Here is a 24,317-nt window from a genome sequence, read left to right as displayed (position 1 = left end):
TATTGCCAGGTTTGTACTAGCCTGGGTTATTTCTAGTTCAAGACAAGGTCATCTCTGATGGAAAAGCTGCACTACCATAAGCTTCCACATGCCTGCCAAGCACAGGACTGGCACCTCCAGATCCAAGTGCAGTTTGACTAGAACTAAACAGAAGTGCTTTTTCCTAAGACAAACAGATTTATTTTTTTTTTTAAATCGTTCTACGGTGCTACTTGCCTTGGTTTTCTTAACATGTATTTTTATGTGTCACCCCTCTCAGAAAGGTAGAGAGATAATAACACAGTATCTTGGATAAAATGAGAACTAAGCAAATGCAGCTAAGCATAACTTATGAACTAAGACTTGAAGTATTTATGGTTCATGAGTAAGAAATAAAAGGAGATTGACCTTCCTGAAAGTAAAACTCTAAATTAATTTCATACTATACAGGAATGCAGGCACACCTGTATCAAGCAATGAAGTGGCAGAATAGAGACCTCAGTCCCAGCAATTGGGGGTCAAACATGCTTCGGTGCTGAAAGGGTCAAATGCACTCTGGTGCTGAAAGAGACTGGAGTCACCTGATCTCACCTTAGCTGATTAGCCCGAAGCAATAATTGCCTCTCCCCATCAGGGAGCATGAACAAGTCATTCTCCAGAGTAAGAAGCAAAAATCAGTATTTCTGCTGCAGAATGAAACAGCACCCAGCTGTACCACAGTGTGACTGGCATGAGCTCAAGGTCTGGACACCATGCTGTGTGGAACACATGGACATATACCAAAATAAACAGGTCACTCACTAGCTACCTCTTCTTTAAGGATTACCTCTGAAAATATAATCCCTAAGAATCTTCATCACCTTTAAAAGAAGAGGAAAAAAGAACTCCAGAAGATGCTAGGTCACTCCAGTTTTTATTTTAGCAGTAGCTTCCAGTCTTAAAAAGCCCTGTGTACACTTTCAGCTTTTTGTCTGCTTACACTGCACTTGTGGACATCACCCCACAGCTGGCAGAACAGCAGAGACATCCCAAATACTTGGTTCAGACGCGGACAACAGGTTTCTTCCCCAGGTGGTCTGGGAGCCTAACATTTCCAAAAGGCCTTCATTTGGTAAGGTCTTCTGAACAAACACAAGAAATACACAATCAAGGGAAACTAACCAAAACATTTACCCCAAGGAAGCAGAACCATCTGTGGCTATTGGTTTGGATGGCTGCTCTGTATCACTAAAACTGTAGTTTACCAGAGGGTTCAACCAGTCTGCAATTTGATGGCTGGGCTCCACATCTATTTATATACCAAGTCCAATATACACAAAGCAAATTAAGGACAGTACTGCCTTTAAACTGCATATCAAATCTGTCCCTCTCACAATGACTGTGCTTGACTCTTATAAGTTAAAGGTTTCTATTGAAAAATATATTTTAGCTTTTATGACTATTAAGCTCATTCACAGAAGTATGAAACACCACCTTCATTTCACTGGTGGTGTTTCACATCAATCACTAGCACTAACAATAATGAAGACTAGTAGAGATTACTACTGTGAAAAATGTATGTCAATAGTACCTGATGATTACAAGACTTACAGAACACAGGTCACATATTGAAGAGAAAGGTGAAAAGAAAGGTATTTTCATGTGTCCCCAGATCAGTGTCTGCAGCTATGGCTCTCATGGATACAAAGAGGCCAATTAAGACAGTATATCCTTCTGAGGGGAATGATTCACGAAGAAAGCAACTCTACATAGAAAAGAAAGAGAATGACACCCTCTATTTCTTTTGCAAATTATGGAGGTTTTTTCCTCCAAAATATAGCTTTGGCACGAAACTCAGCAGCCTTCATCATTCTTGCTCTGGGGCTTGCAGCAGTAAGGAGCAGCTGAGTCACACGGCTGGGGTAAAGCTTACCAGAGCCTGCTACTAATTATGTAACAAGGGCAGCATCAGGAAAAGGAATACACTTCCTGTAGCAACTTTCTGCAGTATGACTGAATGCTTAACAGAGCTTACATGTGCTAAACAAATACCACTATAAGTAAGTTCAGAGGAAAAAAAATAAGAGAAAATAAAAAAAGTTTGAGGAAGCCTTTTTGAAGAGTGCACAGCCCAGCAGACTAGTATCCCTGAGCCAGGATAACAAGTGCTGCCAGTACCTTAGAGACACTTGGCTTCCAGAAATTTTAGCATCAGGATTCAGCTGAAAAAGTACTGTACTTTTGAAAGTAATGTGGTGAATACAGGCTATCCAAACACCCAAACCACTACAGTCAGTGCTGCTTTACTAAGCTACAGAATAACATTTATTTAGGTCCAAGGGGAAACAATTAAAAACAAAACAAACAGAAACTTAAAGCAAAAAAATATAACAATAAACATTCACAACATCACCAAACAACACCAAACCACAAAACTACTGTCTGAGTACCTCCAAACCTAAAATCAGTCACATTTAGAGCTCAGGAATTTTGAGATAATTTGGGTACCTCTTGTATGCCAGCAACCAATCAGCCCAACATAATATCCTGGGTTGATTATACATATCCAAATACATTAAGCCTGTAAGAAGTACATCAGTAAACAAAAATGTGGTTGGTGTCAACTCTTTTTAGAAAGCACACTTGTAACTAATGTTTAACTACCAGAGTCAAACTTTACTAAAAGCACAGTTTCGTGAGACAGCTGGTTTCAAAAACATTCCCAGCAGCATCATTACATCAACAAATGACCCAATAATGCCCACAAAGCCACAGGAGTGACAGTGGATTGCTGGTTCCAAAGCTGAAAACTCCTTCTTGCAGAACAATAACATTATTTTTCCACACCCTCACATAGAAAAAGATTTACTTGCAAAGTCAAATGAGTAACTTAAAAACACGATTATTTAATGCAATTAAGTGAAATATTTCAAGAATAAGTGCATGCATTCAGGAACTTCCTCACATTACAACTTAACCTTGATTTCTTAAAGGCACTGATAAGTACTACAAATATATTCAGAAACAAGCAAGGAAAAAAAAGTTTCTTCACTATAGAAAAATAATTTTTTGAATTTCTTGAGCAAAGAACTGATGTAATGCAAGGCTATCCAGATGACCAAAAATTGTCAGTCATGCCAACTCTAGGCTTCATTCAATTTCTTCCCCTCAGTTAAATGTATGTCTCTTCTAGAAGTTCACTACTTCTTCCAAGCAGCCTAGTTTTTAAAAATAGGTACTCTTATTTTTAAACTGAGTTAAAAGGGCTTGCTATGTCTGCAGCAAAGAACTCTTAATTGACTGTCTTACCCAGATTTCCCTTTCCTTTTTAAACACCCACACATATTCATTTAAACTTCCAGTTCTTATAGTTGCAGTACACAAATCACTACATGCTCATGTCAAGATTACTGTAGCTCTAAAAATTGTTTTCATTTCTTTCCCCTCCAAACAGAAACATTGTCTTCCCAGTTGTATATTCTAAAGTTCAGGGCAGTTGGTTGCTTTATACCTCTGAGCCACAAGTCCAATAATTACACTTCAGCAACTCAAAACAAACACAAAGTTACCAACATACCTACAGGTAAAGCTACAAGCCACTTCATAAGTAATTATAGTTAAATAATAAAACAAAAGGAGGGTCAGGTCAATTAAAAAAAATTACAAGTTATCATTAATCATTACTGAAATGACTGCTTAGCTAACACTACTAAAATAATCAGAGACTTCACAACGGGACAAGACAGCTAAAAACAGTGTTTTAATAATCTGCTGAATAGTGCCTTCACTCTGTTAAGTTTCAAAGCAATATTCGTGGAACAAAAACCACTGTATGACTTTTCTGCCACGCCTTCAAAAAAAAAAAATCAACACAAAAAACCACGTTGTATCCATAACACCCGACACACCAAGTTCCAAAGCAAACTGCAGAAAATTTCTTCATATTTATTGTTGACTGTTTCTAATGAACAGAAGTTGCTCTGTTCCAAAACAGAAGGTAGACTGTTCAAGCAGTGACTGAAAGCTCTGAGCTGGTAAATCCTAACTCTGGAGTAAGGAAAAATAACTCACTTGCTTTATTTAGTACTGTATGTTTTCAAATTTGCAAAACAGAAAGAAACAATGTTATCCACCTTCTCCAGTCACGGTGTTTCAGCTACGCCTTGTTTTATGTCTAAATGCCAATCCTCAAATTTACTTCTCTTCGTGTCTATTCATTCCATTTGCACGGCTGCAAAATCATTCATATCAGCACCAGCAACATCAAACAGAGGTAATTTGTTCATCCTTCTATTCCTATGCAATGACACTGTATTAAGCTGCATCCTAAATCTGACTACCTTGCTGCTCCTTCTTGGATTGAAAAATTTAGTTAAAATCAGGACAATACAAGAAACTATACTAAATATTCAGTAGGTAGCATTTTTCCCACACTGAGCCATGCTTGAAATGGATTGCTCAGTTCAATGCTGGATGCTCTTTTTCTGAAAGCATTTCAGGCAAATATAAATTGTAAACCCCAAAACTCTTCCCCACCCTTCCTCCATTCTTCAATCCCCACCAAAGCTGAGAAGTTTGCAAGTCTCTCAGTGCTGATTCTAAACAACACTCTCCATGAAGTTTCAACCAGGAGGAAAACTTGGGTTACCTACAGGCCATAATCTTTTGTTCAGCTAAATGCAGGCTGACTTTCAGATGTGGCAGAGAGGGGACAGGGAAAAAAAAATCGTTAGCGAGAGAGTATTTAGCATTTATATGGAATACCAGTAGAAAGCTAAAATAATTGGAGCTTAAGTAACACAGGAAGTCAAAAGCATAGGATTTGTCACAGCTGACTGGTGAAACTAGTTTGGAGTTGGTACTGCTATATCAGGTCTTCATTCAACATCATCTATGCAACAAATCCACTGCAATGTGGAACCTCACGGTAAACTCAGTTTCCACACAAAAATTCACATCACAAAGCTAGAAGACAGTTCTCCTCTGCAACACTTGCACTTGGGGCTGAGCTGCTGCCATTTCACATGCTCAGCCTTTCATTTCGTCCAGAAGGGCTTATATGACACTATATAAATAGTGACTACAATATCAAATTTACCACTGGAGATTTTAACCTAAGAGAAAATTAAAGAGAATTCTTTGCTACATCATCAGGAAAGCATGGACTGCTTTCATATTCTTCACTTTTGATAATATATAAAATAGAAAAGACTGTGGGATTTTGTAACTATTTAGCTTCCACACTAGGGCAGGTAGGAGCTCCTTGTTGCTAAGGCTAAACAAATTCAGTGTGGAAATCATTCTGGAAATACAGTAGTTTTCCTGGTATAATTGCTACTGGCACGCAGACCTTACTGAATTAGCAAGCTTGCAGTTTGGAATTACCACTAGTATTAATACTGGTACATTTCACCAAAATATAAGCTCCAGGACAGAACACATCCATGAAACAAGTGCACCTTGGTCATGCACCACAGTGTAAACTGACAGCTGCACAGGATTCATGGCATACACTCTGAATAGAGTTTATTAAGAACCAGCTACTTCCTTGCTACTTATACCTGCTTTAGACAACCATTATTTGGCTTGCTGGCCTAACAGCAAGGCTAAGCACTTTCTGCTTCATGTCCTAGCTGTAGGCTTAATTTTTCATTACAGCTCAGGTTCCCTGATAAGATTACAAATCCAACCAGAAATCCAAAACTATTAATGCAAAGTCACTTCACAAAAACAAACAAAACAAACAACCACAAAAAAAAATAAAAATCATGCAGCAGGGTAGCTCACAGAAATTGAAAGCAACTATCTCCATTTTACATCACAGGCCTGGGTGGCTCTGACTCCATTTCTGCTGTGTGCACCTGCTGGCCTGGGCACTGCCCTGCCAGTCTCCCTCAGCTCCAGTGCACACAAAGCAGCAACACCTGATCCTGGGATCATTTCTGTCTGCTGAATGCTTGGCCACAGCTCCTAGGGACATAAGGTAAAGTCTGCCCTGACAAGCTGCTTCAAGGTCAAAACCCATTTCTTTTGCCTTGACTCAATTAAATCAGCTCTTCTTGGCAACTAATACTTCTAAATCGGGCACTTCCCAGGTGCTCTCAGAAATCATCAATGCAAATCACTTGTGGTTTGTCTGCATCAAGAGTTCATAATCCCTTATACACTGGAGGCAGCACATATGCTTTCAAGTTAAATATTCATATATTAACTGTTTCAAATTGCCTTAGAAATTTAAGTTTATAGTAACTACCTTGCTGTAGTCCTGATCTGTAAACCAACTGCAATCGTTACAGACCTGCCACAAAATATGTGAGCAAGTACCTCATTCCTGTGAGCACTTAACATCAGAAAACAGAAGAGCTTCTCTGGCTAACCAGACCTAGGAGGACAGTGCATGAAGGGAGCACTCACAAGGTCTTCCAGGAGCTAAGAAGGAACTTCACCAGGAAATGGAAAACTATGAGTTCATATAAAATAGTGTGTTAATGGCATACTGGTAGTGCCTCAAGGCCAGGGAGGGTATTACACTACAGCTTATATAAAGCTTTCATAATGGGTCACACATTTATTAAAAGCTACAGACAGATATATCTCAATAATAATCCATAACTTTACAGCTGTTTCAGATAGTCTTCTTCACCAGCACCATGAAGCCAGAAGACTGGCTATTAGCTCAAGCAACAGACTCTGCACTGACAACTGCTATGAATCAGGCAGCTGCCTCCCACACCTCTGACTTCTACTCCATGGCTGCACTCAGCTTCAACCACTTAGTACCCCTGCTTTTACAGCAAACTCAAAAAGAAAAGAAAAGGAAGATAGGAGAAAGTGGGGGGGAAACATCATTCCACAATAACAAAGCTCTAGTGTTTTAGCCAACCTTGTTGCCACTAAATAGAATTTTTCTTAGCACTACAGACAACATTTGAGGGATGGGGAAAAGAGGTAAAAAGCCATTTACTCCAGCACATGCTACAGTCCAGGTATTTAGAAAAAAAAATTGAATATTTAGACAAGACTTGTTAAGGTAACTGGTATTCTAAGAAATTGTCAGCAAGTGTTAAAAAGGTCTTAAGAGGGTGCCAGTAGATCAATACTTTTTTTTCCCTGGGATTTACAGATTTCTCCAAAACAGGTATTTATCATTTTTTCTAAGAGAGTCTGCTTTTACAATTTGTGTCAAAGACTGTGTCAAAACTGTTAATTGAATGTTTTAAGGGATTTCACCACTGAATCTGAGGAAAGGCTAAGGCAAGAAAGATAGCAAAGAAGGCTCTTTCAGCTTTTGAAAAGTTTTTAAAATGAAATACAATCAGGATTGGGTTTTTATGGAGGATTTTTGTTATTGTTTATTCGTGGGGTTTTTTTCAAGAAATGTGACAGCTAAGCAGATAGTATGACCTTAAGGTCCTCCCAGGAAAGCTTGTTTTCTCCCTGGTTTCAACTTCAGACTTTGATTGCCCATGCCTTATCACTTGACTTTTGTTTACACAGAAATACAGAACTCTGTCATCAAATGAAGTACAACTGTAATGCAGCCCTTACGTAAGCTCTATCACATGAATAATTAGTGAAGCACAGAAAAATACAAATAGCTTATTTCCCAACTCCACTTAACCTCAGTGTTAACCATTTCTAGACCACTGAACCAAGGATCAGTGGCTAAAGAATGGGAACAAGATAAATTGAAACTGTGAGAAAGAGTCAGGACAGGAAGCAGGATTACCTAGCACAAATGAAAGGAGAGGATTTCTTTGACTCAGCATTTGAGGTCAGAACTGGTTTTACCTCATATACAATCATGTTTTTAACAGAACATAAAATTAGATTCTCAATCAAATCCAGTTCACCAATGTTACACAACATGTCATTGAGTGTCAGAATGGACAAAAAATTTACACAGTCTTTTGTGTCTTTCCTATACTACCCCATCCTAACCTCAAGGTATCAGAGTTTTCTGTTTAGAGAAACAAGACTTCAGCCCTCTGTTCCCTGGCAGCCATTGCAATGCATTAAATTGTTTATCTCTGATCTGCAGCAGCAGTGTTGGCAGAGGGTGTTGGCAGAGGGGACTTGCAACAGCAGCAAAAATGGAGCAACACAAAGATTCCACAGCTGAAAAATAGTCCAACAGTGACTTGCTGACAAAGTAGAAACTACTTCAGTACCTCTAGCAATTCTTGCTGGGACTTAAACAAAAAAACAAACAAAAACCAACCAAAAAAAAAAAAAAACCCTCACCACAATGAAATCTGATGTGCAGTCCTTTGTTACGTACCTTAGCTAAAAATTTAAACTAAGATAACAATTTAAGCTAGAAATTTTAACTAGACTCAAGTGCAAAAAAATAGGAAAGAAAAAAAAAAAAGCTTTTCATTTTTAAAAGAAAAAGCCCTACACCCCACAAAAGAGCTCCTTATGTAATCTGTAATTCTCTTATTTTTGCATCAGTCACAAGCATACTGAACTGAGCAAGTATGCAATGGCACCTAACACGGACATCCAGAAAGACTCATACATTAGATGAAATGATTTCTGGCTGTCTTTGGAACTTTCAGACTTCACAATGAAATTGGAAAGTCCATGGTTCTACACCATCCTGGCATCCCTACCCAGCTGTGGAGGACTAGAGGAAGAGCTTTGAACGTTCAATTCTTTTGGAAACAAAACTTCTCAGCTATTTCCAAAGTAACTGAAGATATACCATGCCTCTGTGCTCCAATTGTACCTAGATCAATAAGCAATAGGAGTCTCCTCAGCACTGAATGAATACTCAGAAGATGGGTTCACTGCTACTCCAACACCAGAACTGACTCTATAAACAGCAGTGGACCTCCAACTCTGTATCTTAACCCTGTACTGAAGAGAAATACCTAAAACAAGTCACAAAGATAATTTCCAGTCTTGGAAGTGAAGTGGCCAGTGTCCCCTAACCATGCATTAGCTCAGCATGGCACACAGAAGCAAGGACCCATAAAAGGTCTGTGGCATCACCCACCCTGACACATGGTAGTATATCCAGAGGATTCCCAGTACTGGTAACAGCTGTGGCAGAAAGAGACCCCTGAACACCAAAGTTTCTCCTATATTTTATTTTTTTTTATCAGAATGGAAAAAATAACATGATGCCACTTCAAGTTACTTGTGAGCAAAGGAGAGAACCTCACACACATGTGCTGTGCTGGAGTGATCATCCCCCTCTACACCAAGGAGGTGGCAAAACAGGAGAGCAACTATCATTACAGCAGTGCAGTACATGACAAGCATTCTGTCCCACTGGATATTCCCAGGATGGACACACAGCCTTGGACAAAAGAAGTTTTCTTAAGGTGAAAAGTGCACATATACATTATAGAATATAAAAGAAGCAGTTAGTTGCCCAGCTAGACTACAGTTTTTCATATTTCCTTGACATGTCTGATAAAATTTGGAAGTCAGTAGCATTTCCTAGCTAGAATCTGAGAAATCAAAAGCATATAAATTCAAGAGACACAGATATGAGCTCGGAAGCATTTTATTCAGTCTACCAGTAAGTTCCTCTGTTTTAAACAGATTGAACTTCAACCACACAACTCTTATACATACTAGGCAGATATCCAGCAATACAAACCAAACTGAATGCGAACTCTGCCCAGTGCTTCACATGCATTTTATTAATACACAAATTTTAATAAATAAATAAAGTTTAAAGGTCCATTTTTCATATACAAGACAAAAACTGACAATGCACAAATTATAATTTATTTCCAAAGAGTCATAAGAAACCACTCCAAGGTAATCAATGCTTTGGGTTGTATTCACAAGAATATCACATGTTTCATGTGATAAACCACTGATTATCGTACACATTTCTTTCTGCCATACAGAAGATACTGTCTGAAGAACTGTAAGAATGAAACATGAACTGTCACAGCACAGGACAGGGAAAGAGATTATTCTATGAGATGGCTGAGGAGAGCACATCTGAAAAGCAAAGAAGCATTAAACAATGATGGAGGGTAATTATTCCCATCAGTCAGCTCAGTCAAAATAATGAGTAAGTTTAAATGGTGGCAGAGAAAATGCAGACAGATGGGCACCACAAATTCCTGCTAGGAAAAAAAAGTTAGACTGTTAGCCCAAACTGAATCACACTCCAAATGCCTTCACAGCTGCAATATCACAACATGAAACAGTCTTCAAAACAGGTAGGGGTGGGTCATAAGAGGAGAATAATAGATTTTACACAGAAAGAGTATAGAAACCATGCAAAAAAACAACAAAAGCCTCCAATACTTCACCCTGTGTATGCTTACAACACACTGTCTCCTGATAGCAGCCCTATCACCAGCACTACTGGATGACTGTCAGTCCTCCAAGAATCTGCTCTACCATATTCAGAATTCAACTGGAAAAGAGGATGCACCCCCTTTGCATCCCTCACATCTCATCTTTCCAACAGATCACAGGCACAGAGCTCTTCAGTATCTTCTTGGCTTCCAGGCCTTGTCTTCTCTCTTCCAGTGCAGAAGATTACAAAGACAAAAGGCCCAAGCTCCTTTCTGAGATTCACACTGTGAAGACAAGAGTCATAAAACAAAGCAAGAGATATCCCAACTGGGCATAAGGAAGAAATCTGACCATCAAAAATTGGAACAGTTCCAGTTGTCCATAGACACTGACGAATCTCTGTCTCAGAGGTTTTTCTTAGACCTGACTTTAGAATCTTGCAAACCTCACCTGAATTTAGTTTTGACACTGCTTTGTGGGGGAGGCTGGATCAGATGACCTCCTGAGGTCTCTTCAAACTTGTATTAATCTAAGCTTACCATTCCAAATCAGTAAGGCTTTACTGTTCATGTGGACATTGTCACACCTCTGTGAACACATTCTGACATTTGAATGGGATCATTCAATTGTGCTGAATTCAGGTCCTGGCACCCTACATGCAGCTTCACAGAATTACAGGCAATTGGGGTGGAAAAAAACAGGGAACATCAACCTTTCTGGACCAAAGTACTATCAATTAATCCAAAATCTTCCTGGCAGTTACCAGTCTGAACTGTTCTGAAGAGTTTCCTGTATGGACAATTTCATATCTTCATAGACAAAACACAGGTTTATTTCTCTCCCTGGTCTGTTTATTATATTTTATCCTCTCTTTTACTTTTCTTACTGAAATTTAAATCTACTACATTTTTTATCAGCTTCACTTTGAGCATGAAGAACATTTTATTCCATTCCATTCAGTACTTGACTCTTGGTATTTTAGGACATGTCTCTTATAAATCTTCACTCCTCATATCTCACATGAAACCAGTCATGTTTTCTAGACAAAGAGCCCTTTCCATCCTCTTTTCAATTCCTCTTAGTCCACAATTTCCATGAGCAGCAGGACCCAAAACTTACCACTAGAAATCAGCAGTACTAAACAAAAAACAGATTTCTTTGCACCTTTCTAAAGACTCCAGTTTCTATATACACTGAGTTTCTTCTTTTGCTACAACACTGCCATTCCATGCTCATGAAAAATGCGTACATTACTTGAACGTTTGCCTACAGCATCAGCCCTTTGTTTTTAATCAAGTATCTTCCAAGATGTAGGTCAACAACATTCTGTGCAAGTTCCCTCTTCCCAAAGAGGCATTTCTGCACTCAGCAGTCGTGAGAGTTGGAAATCGACAGAAGCACGGGCCAGCTGGCATGGGCCAGCTCAGTTCTTGGGGCTGCAAACACAGAACAAAGAACTTTCATTTAAAACTCTCAGCTGTACAATGTTTCTTGGAGGTCCTTTCCAACCTTGACAAGCCTATGATTCCTCTTCGGGGCCTACCATGGCTACACTTGTTGACATTTAGAGAACAATGAAAAGTCCATCTGCTCCTACAAGCTTTGCTAAAAACAATAATGAAACAGATCTACAGCTACATTTTAAAATGCAGAGCCAAGACAGTGGGTTGACCAGACAATGTAGATCACTTTGAAGACTGTGTGAGGAAGACAAAAAGAAAGAGAGCAAACAAACAAAAAAAAGAAATATGCACAAAACAGAAAACTGAAACAATGAATCAAACAAACAAAGATTAAAAAACCCTACAGATACATCCCCCAACTGCAAATTCAATTCAAGCCTAATTCGAATAAAATCTTTTTGGGAGTACAAAATAGAAAAAAGAACATTTAATTATACTAACGTTTAGCTGTCAAATAGTTTACTTGCAAATACCAATTCAGTCCTCATCTCATTTTCAGAGCTTACTGAACATCAATCCACTTTTGCTGAACTCAGAGTTCTGCCTGTAAAGATCAGAATGGCAATTTTATTGTTCTTAAGCGATGGGCTGACTGATCAGATTAGACAGAAGCATAAGCTGCACTCTAAGTGATAAATATTGAACAGGTGGCCTTGCCTCTGATCTACAGCCTCTTCAAACACTTACAAGTAGAGTCTTTTTCATTTTGATCACCTTTAGAAAATATGCATTCAGATACTTAGTCGTCCTTAACCTGGCATAAAAATATTTTTCTGGTTGTCAATGCATTTCAAACAGCTTGCTCATAAATACATCAGCCTTTCCCAAATATACCAGTAAATCACATGCATGATATGATTTTAACTAAGAAAAGAAAATACAGATAGACAATTTAGATGGTATCAACATTTATAGTCTGCAAAGTAATATGCATAGAAAATAATTTTAAGGAAAAATTCGAAGGCTTCACATTACAGAGACAGTCTAAAAATTATTTCACATATACTTAAAATTAAAGATTAGACTTCAAAAAGAATGCATTTGAGGCTAAGGAGTGAAATAAACCTTACCTGGACAACTTATGCAGAGTGACAACTAAAGCAATGTATGGTTTGCTTAGCAGGTAAAAATAAGAGTAGTCAGCTACTTCCTCCAGATCAAAGTGTCTGGTACAGGAGTAATTTTTTTTTACTCTTCACACAAATAAGCAAAGAGGAGAGGGAGAAACAAAGCCATACACAGAATCTTTAATAGTAAGACTTTTCACAGAAGGTAATGACTAACTCAGGTGTTTCAGCAGAGTTGGTTTTCTCATGATATTACATTATGTTTTATTTATATCATAAGTATTAACTTTGAAGCTCCATCTTTGGCCTGAGGATCTTCTGACATAATTCTAAGATGACAATAAACAAAGTGCTGGGGAGCATGGGGAAGGAAAAGCAGGAAAAGAATATTGAAATAAAAGACAAGAGTTTACTACCTACACTCATACCCCTGTCATATTCTCATACAGATGGAGATGGGTACACAGGGATAGTGTCCTATGACAGAATCAAACACAAACTAAGACAGAGGCACTGCTGCAGTTGGTAAATCAATACTACTGAGAGAGTGATTAGCAACTCTAAGACTTTGGGATAATGACCTACTCAGAACAACACAAAAGGTCTCTGGACTCATCTCCAAATTAGTCCCAAGGGAAAAAAAATTCCAACAAAATGAATACTAAGGATTACTGACCTTGAGAAATAAAGTTAATTAGGTATTTTGAATAAAATATATACACTCGCATCTTAAGTCAGTCTACCTCTCTATTACTCTATTACAAGAAGTTTCACACACAGCATGGTACCAAATACTTAAAGGAACCCAGATACATCACTTTCTAAATTGTATGCAATATTAGAGGTTTTACTGTACAAGAGAAATTTCCTAGCAAACCTGCCAGTTACCCCAAAATTATACAAGACTATATTTCATCATTTGCAGTATATTTCTAGGGGATAAACTCTTCTTTTGTGCTTTAACCTATTATTAGTCATTTGCATAACTTCTTAAACAGCACTGCCAACAAATCCTGTATTTAATATAGTTTTCTGACTGACATTAGTACTTCACAGCTATGCAGCTTTGCAGATTAATATGTCACCTTAAATTTCTTTTAACAGTATTAAGCAAAGGATAACTAACAATTAGAAATGGAAGGAAAAAACAGCTCATTGAAAAAAATAAACAGCTTAAAGGTAATAACTAAGAGGTTGGAGAATTGACTTGAAATGTGAAATACCTTTTTTCAAGGCCCCAGATGAGATTAGACCCAGTAATCAGAGAAGCCTGTTTGATCAAACTCTTCCATTATCAAGAGAGAATACAGCAGAAAAGATAGTGTCAGACTTTGAGCTGTCTCACAAAAGGGAAATATTTTCTGTCTAGTCCTATTATCGATAACATTCCATGTGTTCAACTCTGGTAGTGGAACTGGTAATGCTATAGCATGCTACAGTCCTTTAACTCTTACCTTGACAATGTTGCTTTACTCTTGATTTTACAGGATCAGTTATGCTGAACAGAAAGGAAAAGGAAATTAAGTATCCTTCAAAGCTACAATATCCAAGAGGAAGCCTAACAAGAAACTTGGAGTATTTGAGAGCCAGTATGGTAAGATTACATTAAATCTAAAATGTCCTGCAAAGAGACAGTTATTTGCTAACCAACTGAACTATGCACAGTTCCTTCAGCAGCATACAGGCAAGAGCCAACAGTGAGACACTAAATTACCTAGACAACAAATCCTTTAGTCCTTTTTTAAATTCAACAATGGAAGTGCACTATTCAGTTTGAATGTATATAATTTTCTGTGTATAGTAGAACAATCATAACCTGTTACTAAGGTTTTGTTGCTCTCAGCTTTCTGTGTTGAAGCTTCAGTGCAAACAGGCTCAAGGGATAAGTCATCCATTTTTGTTAGGTGGACTTAAAGATGTAAACATGCTTAAAGGGTGCACTGTCCCAACGTGCATTTGCCAGATGATTAAAGAAAAAAAAAATTCTTTACACAGAAAAATAATTATTCCAGCAGTGGCCAACTCTACCAAATCTGCTGAGGAAACTACTAAAGGAACTAAAATAAAGAAACAGATGGTACTCATTCCTCACTCTTTATTTCCATTCAGATTCTATTCATGAAATATTTTATGCTAATCAATCATAAGCTCTGAATCAGCAGGTTTTCACATTTTAGAATCCATTTTGAAAGTTTTGTTTCTTTATGCATCAAAGTCACTGTGACATTAACCTTATCTTTTCAATATCCATTTGTATCTTGTTGCTATAATAAACCCATTAAACAAGACCATTTTTGAAAAATAAGGCAGCGTTTCTCCCCTTATACTGGAGCAGATATGTTTCACTAGGGAAAAGTAGAAATTAACACAGAACCACAAAAAATAATAATAAAGAAACAACAAAACAAAACAGTCCCCCCCTCCCCAAAAAAAACAGAAAAAAAACCCAAAACCACAAGGAAGAATAGGAAGGAAATTAACAAAGATTTAAAACTATTCAAGAGAAGAGAAAGAGAGCACAAAAAAAAGGCACAGCTCATGTAGTTACTCTTGCTAGACTTGTTCGGATCTGGTTTGATTTATAATTAAACTTTATTGTTCACTAGTTCAAATGACACTTCTTGAAAATGTTTTACATGGAAATAATATTAGCATAACAAAAAATTCTCTAGCCACCACAAATATTTCGTATTCTGCTGTATTTTCCTTAAAATAAAAAAAAAAAAAGAAAAAGGCACCTAAAGCTGCTTGATTTAACCAGGAGTAGTCAGGCAACAGAACATGAAAGCAAGAATTCCAACACCCATCTCTGAGTGGGCAGCAAGGACAATCTATAAAAGGCTTAAAGTAAATCAAGGGAAAACAGGGAAAGCAGAGGGAGGGAGCAGGACTCTCTTGATCCCATGCACAAGGGTCATTCAACTACTGCAGAAGAATTTACAGATATCACACAGTAAACCTGAAAACGTGAAGCCCTGAGTTCAGTAATAAATTAATGTCTAGCCCAACAGATCACAAGTAGTAAAGGAAACACCATTAAATGGAAATTAGTGACTAACTCAATGGTTTTTCAAAGCAAAGTAAACTCCCAGGTCTTCTACAAACTTTGGGAAGAGACAAGTTAAAAAAAATGATGCATCCAAAAGCATCAGCATACTGCTGAGGTACACCACCCATTGCTTTTTCTTCTTCCTAAATTCAAGACACCCATCTTTTGGCAAGGAATATATGGCATTAAGGGAAAGGTCCAAGTAGGATTTCTTTTCCCTCCATCCAAGAATGAGTTTGTGTTTACAACACAAGTGATGAAAAGGGAAGTTTATTTCCTAGAAAGCAAGATCACAGATTTCAGCCTGCCCCAAGCAATATCAGTAACGGATGATCGAGTCACTTATTATGAAACCAGAATTAATTCAGCAGCAGATGGTGCCGTGTCTTCTCTTCAGCTAAAATGCAAAACATACCAACGGGGTAAAGTTTCAGAGAAGGACAAGAGGATGTTTATTTAAGTCAGAGAGCAAAGAAAAACATCAAAACTAACAAAAAGATAGGCAACAGGAGCTTTCGAAAACAAGATTTCTTTTGTAGCTTTCCATTAACAGACTCCATGCAGAAGAGTTATTTCCCAACACCTTGCTATTTGATGCTGTTGATAATTTCTCTTTTAAGCACACATTGTTGTGTACTTACAGGCTGCTGAACTTCATTAACACAGTTGCGTATTTTCCCAAAAAAACTTTTACAGCTGATTACAGATGGGCTATAATTACTGTCTATTACAATAAAAAGTTTGGTTTGTTTTAAGGAACCAACAGATAGTACTGTAGTCTATTGCTGTTGCTTCTCTATTTGCAGAATGATTTATGAGAATGCTTAGCCTGTATGAGAAGCATTAAATTAGTATCTCCAGAGCTTATAATAAATACCACAGCATATATGTCCATTCATCTGGCATCTGAGGATCTGTTCATGGTGGGAAGCTTTAACACACCTGCACAACAGCAGCCCAAGGAAGAAAATAAATCTCAGCTGCCATTGAAGTGCTTCAAAACACACTTGTCTAAAAAATACAGGTTTCTTTCACTCAGTTCCTTCTTTCCTAGTGTATCTAACAGTAGCTGAATCTAGCACAGAGGAAAACAACCTCACTATCAAAGCTTAAAAGAAAATGCTTAAAAATAAGGATGCAAAAATGTGAAAAGGTAGAGGGCAGCATGACAATAAACAGCAGATTCCATATGGGGAGAAAAAAAAACAAAACCCCACACAGAAACTAGTGAAGTAGATAAAAAACCCTACATAAGGCAACCAACTGATGATACAGTTCAAGAACTGGGGGTATGAAAAGAATTCCGTACCAAAGCTTTGCAAAGGGAAACTAAAATATCCCACATGCCTAATAGTCAACACTGTATCCTAACACCATGCCACACTAAGGTTTAGTTGTAAAAATCCCTAATCTCCAGTAAATTGAATTATTAACCAATGTGTTTTTCCAGCATACTTCATCTCCCTTTTGGAAAACCAGAAACAGAAGCCGTGTGGTTTTAATTCATCAGCTGTACTTATTACTGCTACTGTTGCTAAAAAACATTCATGAGTAGATCCATGACATTTTGCACACAGATTCCATACTTGGCAAACATCAACATTTCACTTTTGTGAAGCAGTGTCACAACATATTGCAGACACCTAGGGTAAGTATGAAAAGGAAATTTTTTAGACCTCGCAAGGCAGAACTGGGTGCCCAGATCCCAGAACCTCTCTACACAGGTGAGGAGGAGAGTAGCAACACTCCTGTTCTTCACTTGAGGGATGAAACAAAGCATATGTCAATCACAGCAGATGAAGCACTTTCGCCGAAGCAGGGAAGAAGGTAGATAGACACAGACATAGCCAGGATGATAAAAAGTGGAAACTTTTGCTACTCTGTTCTTTACAGATATTAAACAGGCCTGATTATAAAACACCATCTCCTGAAGCTTCTTTGTGTTCTGCCCACTAACAGTTTCAACTGGGCTCCATCTTTTATGGGAATATGCCCAATGCCACAACTCTTCAGGTTCTCCAACTGGTACTTCATATTCTTTTATTCTTCACTCCACCTGAGGTTTCAGCTAACCATGTCAGAGTGACCATCTTCTCTTGACTACTGGTCAGCTTGTATAGCAGTTCATCTTTTCACATTGTACTTATTTCTTCTTCTGTTTAGGATCTTCTTCTGTAAAGGATCTCTAACATACCAACACTGAAGTTTATCATCTATACATCCAGGGCCACCACTGAGTCCAAGTGGATCAAGGATCTTTCACCTTTGAAGGGCTGGAAGACAGACAATTCCTTTGATGTTCTACATTGTTGTTTGGATCCTGTTATGAAGAAGATATAACAGACACCTTTCCATGGTTTATCAGGTACAGTCCTCCATATAAGACTGCTGGTTACACCTATCCAAACTTTACTGTTCTCCAGAAGTTCCTTTGTTTAACATGTATCCAAAAATGCAAAGGACTGAAACTTTGTCTTCTTAGATCACCACTGCTAGAACATCCTAATGGCATGGCCCCTAGCCATATGGAGCAAGGACAGGCACTAACTGTTGGAGCCATTTGAATTCCTGCAACCAGCTCAGGTCTGACTGGTAAAAAGGTAAAAGTAAACTGCACACTTCTGAGTGCAGTGACCCCATGTATGACCTTCCATGGGTCATACAACTGCTCTAAGGGGCTGTAACAGACCTAGACCACTGGCTGTTGAGGATCTAAATCTTAGGTGAGAACCTCATCTACCCAACATGGCAGAAGCCTACACACTGTATTTTGCTGGTGGACAACACTAAAGTGGCAAGAGACAAGAATTAGAAACTACAATCTACATCCGTTTCTGAACTTGAAACAGTTGCCCAAGATGTTGATAACATTTCATACCCTTCTTGTCAAATGTTAGTTTTCATATGCTGAAAAGACACTTAAAAAAGCAAGATGGAAATTTTAGACTCACAAAAAAAGATAGTTTTTCACATTTAAAAGAAAGCTCTCTAATCAGATAACTGTTTTCTATCATGGGGGCTCTCTGACTTTATCTGAAAACAGACACTATACACAGTCACACAGAGAGCAAAGCTTTTTGCAAAAATTACACACCATCATCCACAAAATCTACAAGTCTTTCAGTGGTAGGTGACTAGAGAAAAAAGTTTTCTTAATTAGGGAATTTAACACTAGTTACTGGATTATCTGCCAAACTATTTTCAGCTTTCATGCTTCACTAAACCGGAGCTCATCAGTCACAAAACCATTATTACACTGAAGAAAATGGGGAGAAATTAGCATACAAGATGATAGCTTAAAGCTGGTGCTAATTGGAAAGAACGAAGTACTTTTCATTCCTGTCGGATACAATTAGGCGAGACAACCAGGTTCTGGAAAAACAATTTGCTAAACAATTTCAGTGATGTCTATTCTGTAACCTATATTTAAAGTCTAAACAAATTCATGCCTTTGCAGTATATCTTGCAACCACAGGGGTTACAAACGAAAAGCTGGTCCAGCTGTAGAGCAAGCCTTGTTCAGAACCATACATACAAAACACAATAACTAATTCATCACAACTGTGGAGATCATCACTGAACTAAACTTAAGTTGCCAAAAAGAGCTGGAGAGCAAAACCAACAAGGAAACAGAATGTAATACTCATAATGCACAGTACAGCATGGCACCAATAGACACAGAGATGCAAAATCAGTTGAATTATAGGACTGCAGAAAATACACAATCAGAAATAAAAGAAAAACATCTACAAAGAGCTACTGGTGCAAAAACAATTATTGTGCATGCTTTTGTTTGCGAATGCTAAACAGAAAGGGGGAATCTTGTACATAAATAGTTAATTTGTCAAAAGGAAGAAAGCAGACAGGAGGAAAAAGGCAATGCTTCATAATTACTGAACTCAGGCACAAAATGTTAGTTAGACAACTATACTGTAGAAATATACCTTATAACATTAGGGATTTTTTGTCAAGAACTACAGCTGGGTGACTTTAACTTACTTTACTACAAATTATTTATCATGTATTACTCCTAATCTTTTCATCACACACCTACAGTTACAAATGCATTTCTACCAATACGTTTTTTATTTAATTCCAAGATGCAACAAATCTCTGCATTTCTTCTACATCCCTATTTATTTTGGCTCAGAACATATTTAATATTTTCTTCAAATAAAATAAGAGCAGTCTATAAACCTGTAACACACCCTATTTTTAGGATTACACCTACCTCATATTTTCCTTTTTAAAAATACAGCCTAATTATGCTTTAGAATAGTACCTCCCTAAACATGATGTGAAAAATGCTTCAACAGATAGCACTCACAAAAACATCTCCCAACAGAAAATGCTGCTGCAATCAGACTTTAATGAACAACTGCAGCATACACCCCATGTTACCATGCAGGGGTGGTGCCTCTCTGTTTACTGAAAATGTTACTGCACCGTCCCCCCTACACCATGTACCAACACTAGCATGCAGTGACATCGCTAGTTTCTACATCATTTAGAGAAAACAAAACAAACCTAGGAAATCACCCTCTTCATCTTCCCGAACAACCCCTGAATTCTCTAATGCAAGATTGTCCAAAGACCGACTGAGACAAACAGACCTTCCCCTAAGGTCTGATTTCTTGTGTTGTAATACTCCAAGAGTGCCAATATAAAGAAACCCCTTTAAAGTAAAGAAATAAATCAACAGACAGTATCACAATTAAACCCCAAATATTGATGTACATACACATAAACAGACATAGATATGTGCACATATACGTGTATTTCTCCTCATGCTCCAATCGCATAAAGACATCTTGAAAACTGAGGCATCCACGGGCTAAATTGGAAGCCCTTCAAACAATAAAATAGTATTTTCACATAGAAAATCCAGAAGAGCCAAGAGCTCACTGATGAACAGCAGATTTTTATCTCTGATTAAAGAGTAATTTGAATTAACTGATGTTTTAAAAATTATTTAAGCTCCCCTCCCATCATGATTTCTACGTACACCTAATTCCTATGTACTGTGAGCAGCCTTATGGGAGTCCATCCCTCTGGTATGTGAGGTTAGACACAGCCTCCGCGGGATAAAAGCCTTTATCCTTCTAAAAATATCCGTGTGCCAGGATCCACTCTCGTAAAGCTCCCTGATGCAAACGGCATCGCCACAGTCCAGGGGCTGCTCTGCTTCCATGAGTAAGCACTAGCAGCATCGGGCTATAATTAGTCGGAGTATTTTTAGGGTCACTGCTCAAAATTAGACAGAAATGACTGAGAAGGACCTCAGAACGGTGGGGGTTTTCCCCTCTCCTTTGGCTATTTCCTACTGCTGTGAGGAAAAAGAGGCTCGGCAGGCGCCGGGGAGAGGCGACCCCTCAGCGCAGGGGAGAAGTGCCTGGCTGCTGCGGGGGGCGGGTGGGCGCTGGGAACGCGCCGCGGCCCCGCCGCCCGCACCCGGCCCGCAGGAGCCGCGCTTACCTGACCGCCACCCGCACCGAGCTCTCGTCCGGGCCGGCCGACATGGTGCCCCGGGCCAGGGGCGGCCGCAGCCTCGCCGGGAACTCCGCCGGGCCGCGGAGGAGGTGGGGGCACTGCTGCGGCTCCCCCCTCACCTCCTCCTCCTGCCCCGCCACCTCCTCTCTCCAGCCATTTTAGGTGACTGAATGAATAGGTAGAAGCCGCGGCAGTGTAGGGCGGTTCGCTCCGCTCCTCCTCCTTCTTCTTCTTCTCCTCCGCCTCCTCCCACCCGGCCCGGCCCGGCCCTTTCAGCGCCTGGGCGTGGAACGCTGTCAGTCAGCCACCGGCGGGCCGAGCCCCGGCCCCGGTCAGCGACCCCCGCCCCGCCGGGGCCGGTGCGTCCGCCCGCTGCAGCCGCACTGCGTCAGCGGCCCCGCCCCGGGCAGCACCGGGGGACGGCGGGTGTGCGGGCACTGCTCTCGGCACACACGGGGACACTGCCTCCTGTGCACATACCCCTTCACACACACACACACCCCGCCTACTGTGCACATACCCCTTCACTCACACACACACACACACCCACACACACACACACACACACACACCCCCACACACACCCACACACACACACCCCGCCTCCTGTGCACATACCCCTTCACACACACACACACCCCGCCTCCTGTGCACATACCCCTTCACACACACACACACACCCCGCCTCCTGTGCACATACCCCTTTACACACACCCCGTCTCCTGTGCACATACCCCTTCACACACACACACACACCGCCTCCTGTGCACATACCCCTTTACACACACCCCCACACACCCCCTCCTGTGCACATACCCCTTTACACACACCCCGTCTCCTGTGCACATACCCCTTCACTCACACACACACACCGCCTCCTGTGCACATACCCCCTTCACACACACACACCCCCTCCTATGCACGTACCCCTTTCTTCGCATTCCCCCTTCACACACACACACACACACACACCGCCTCCTGTGCACATACCCCCTTCACACACACACATCCTGACGCGCCGTCCCTCCTCGCACGCCCGTTCGTTACGTGGACACACGCCCCTCGTGTTTGCCTTTCCACACACACACGATCGGTGCTCGCCCCCGCGCACACAGCTCTCCACACAGCTTTCCTCACACCTCTCCCTCACACCTCCCGCGAAGGCTCAGCACACACGCCCTGCCCTCGCACTGTGCGCCGGCACTGCGGGCGCACACGGCATCGTTGAGGTGCCTGACCCACACGTGCCTTTCCCCCGGCCCACACGTGCCTTTCCCCTGGCCCACACGTGCCTTTCCCCCGGCCCACACGTGCCTTTCCCCCGGCCCACACGTGCCTTTCCCCCGGCCCACACGTGCCTTTCCCCTGGCCCACACGTGCCTTTCCCCCGGCCCACACGTGCCTTTCCCCTGGCCCACACGTGCCTTTCCCCCTGCCCACACGTGCCTTTCCCCCTGCCCACATGGGCTCCACACGCACAGCTCGTCCGCACACACAGCTCCACTCACGCTATCAACACACACGGCGCTTGCACACACAGCTCCACTCACGCTATCAACACACACGGCGCTTGCACACACACCTCCACTCACGCTATCAACACACACGGCGCTTGCACACGCAGCCCACAAGGGCTCTGCACGCAGCTTCCAAGGCCTCCTTCCTGGGAAAGGGGCACATCCCGCTGTCTGGGCTGGCTTGTTTGCATTTGCACATCTTTCCCTTTTCCAGACAGGAATGAGATGTCCTCGTTCCTCTTGTGTCCCTGGGTGGTCCTCGCGACCCTCGTGCCCGCGGGAGCACACAGTTCTCCCACCTTTCTGGAGATACTGGCAGGTTTGTTTGCCGAAGCTCCTCCAGCCAGGCATCTCTGTTCTCACTTCGCTAATGAAATGCCTGGCTTTGAGCTGGAAACTGAGTGGGCGGATGACACTAATTTTTGATGCAAATAGTAATCTCTGCCAGGAAAGAAGCCTGGTTATTTTGCCCAAAACAATTCACATTCCTAAGGAAGATTTTCCATCAGAATAGGCCCAGCTTTGAATTTGTAATGATACGCTAAAAACCTTGCAGTTCTGGTTGTTTTGCTTCTGATAGTGAAGGTTGATCACTCCCAGGCCCCAGCCCCTGTCAAAGATGGGCAGGTGAGGTATCCCAGCCAGATGGGGCCTCTAGCCATAGCCCTGAATCTTTCAAAAGTCTCTCTTTCTCAGCAGGAATCCACTGTGCTATTGTTGCTCTGCATGTTTCTCATAGTTACTTTCTCTTCTGTACCTAGAAATTAGATTGTTTCTAGAAAATGGCCCACCTGAAAGTTGCTATACAAAATGATGGTCTCTTTCCTTGTGAATTACACAGCACCAGCATTCAAATCCACAATAGCATTTGGAAATATGGGGAACTTTAGCTACATAGCATATTGCTGAGGTACACGGAGATAATATTTATCCAAAAGGGAGAAAAATGGAGACACAGATAGTTCAGTATGATATCATTTAGGGAATCTGGTACAGGCAGAATGAAGATTACATTTCCCTCATTATGGGCTTCTCAGCTCATTATTCTGTATTTGATGCCATAGGCCAGCTGCCTTGTTTTTCCTTTTGCCATGATATTTTATGGGGTGGGCAAGATAGCAGATAAAGCTCCTGCAGGTGAATTATGTTGGCATTCATACCAAACAGCCTCAAAATGAAAGTGATAGGAGTTTCACAGTTCAGGGCATTTCCATCTAGAGGGGACTGAACACTCAAGACCTTGTCATGCATCTGTGGGTATTATACTGAGCTCAGTAAAAATACCTGCAGCCCACCCACAGTGAGTGGAATCCTATGGCATAATTAGGTTCTGAAAATTTATGTGCACCAGATTTACAAATCCAAATCTTATCCAAAAGTATCCAATGCATTTTGTTTCATCTGGAACAGTTACAAGGTTAATGTAATAAGCATACTCAAGCCAAATTTACACCTTGGCAGTATCTTCCTGCATTTGTTTCACACAGCATCTTTTGCTGGA

At 40.5% G+C, this 24,317-nt stretch overlaps 1 protein-coding gene across 9 annotated transcripts in view; it reads right to left on the bottom strand.

Annotated features, from left to right (window-relative positions):
• KIF21A (kinesin family member 21A) overlaps positions 1-21,612 on the bottom strand; it is an 87,094-nt gene extending 65,482 nt beyond the window's left edge. For 5 of the 9 annotated variants that reach the window (XM_015627971.3, XM_015627974.3, XM_015627973.2 and 2 more), the window contains exon 1: positions 21,285-21,611. In XM_015627971.3, coding sequence (XP_015483457.1) covers positions 21,285-21,328 — 44 coding nt within the window. In that variant the 5' untranslated portion in view covers positions 21,329-21,611. Of the gene's footprint in view, positions 1-21,284 lie in introns of all 9 variants that reach the window. The other 4 variants (XM_015627978.2, XM_015627979.3, XM_015627980.3 and 1 more) reach the window with 2 other exon arrangements.
• Positions 21,613-24,317: the final 2,705 nt, after the last annotated feature.

Source organism: Parus major, chromosome 1A, assembly GCF_001522545.3.
Source record: "Parus major isolate Abel chromosome 1A, Parus_major1.1, whole genome shotgun sequence".
NCBI classification, from domain to species: Eukaryota; Metazoa; Chordata; class Aves; order Passeriformes; family Paridae; genus Parus; species Parus major.
Note: the sequence above shows the minus strand (reverse complement) of the source record. Positions and strands in the feature narration are given on the sequence as shown.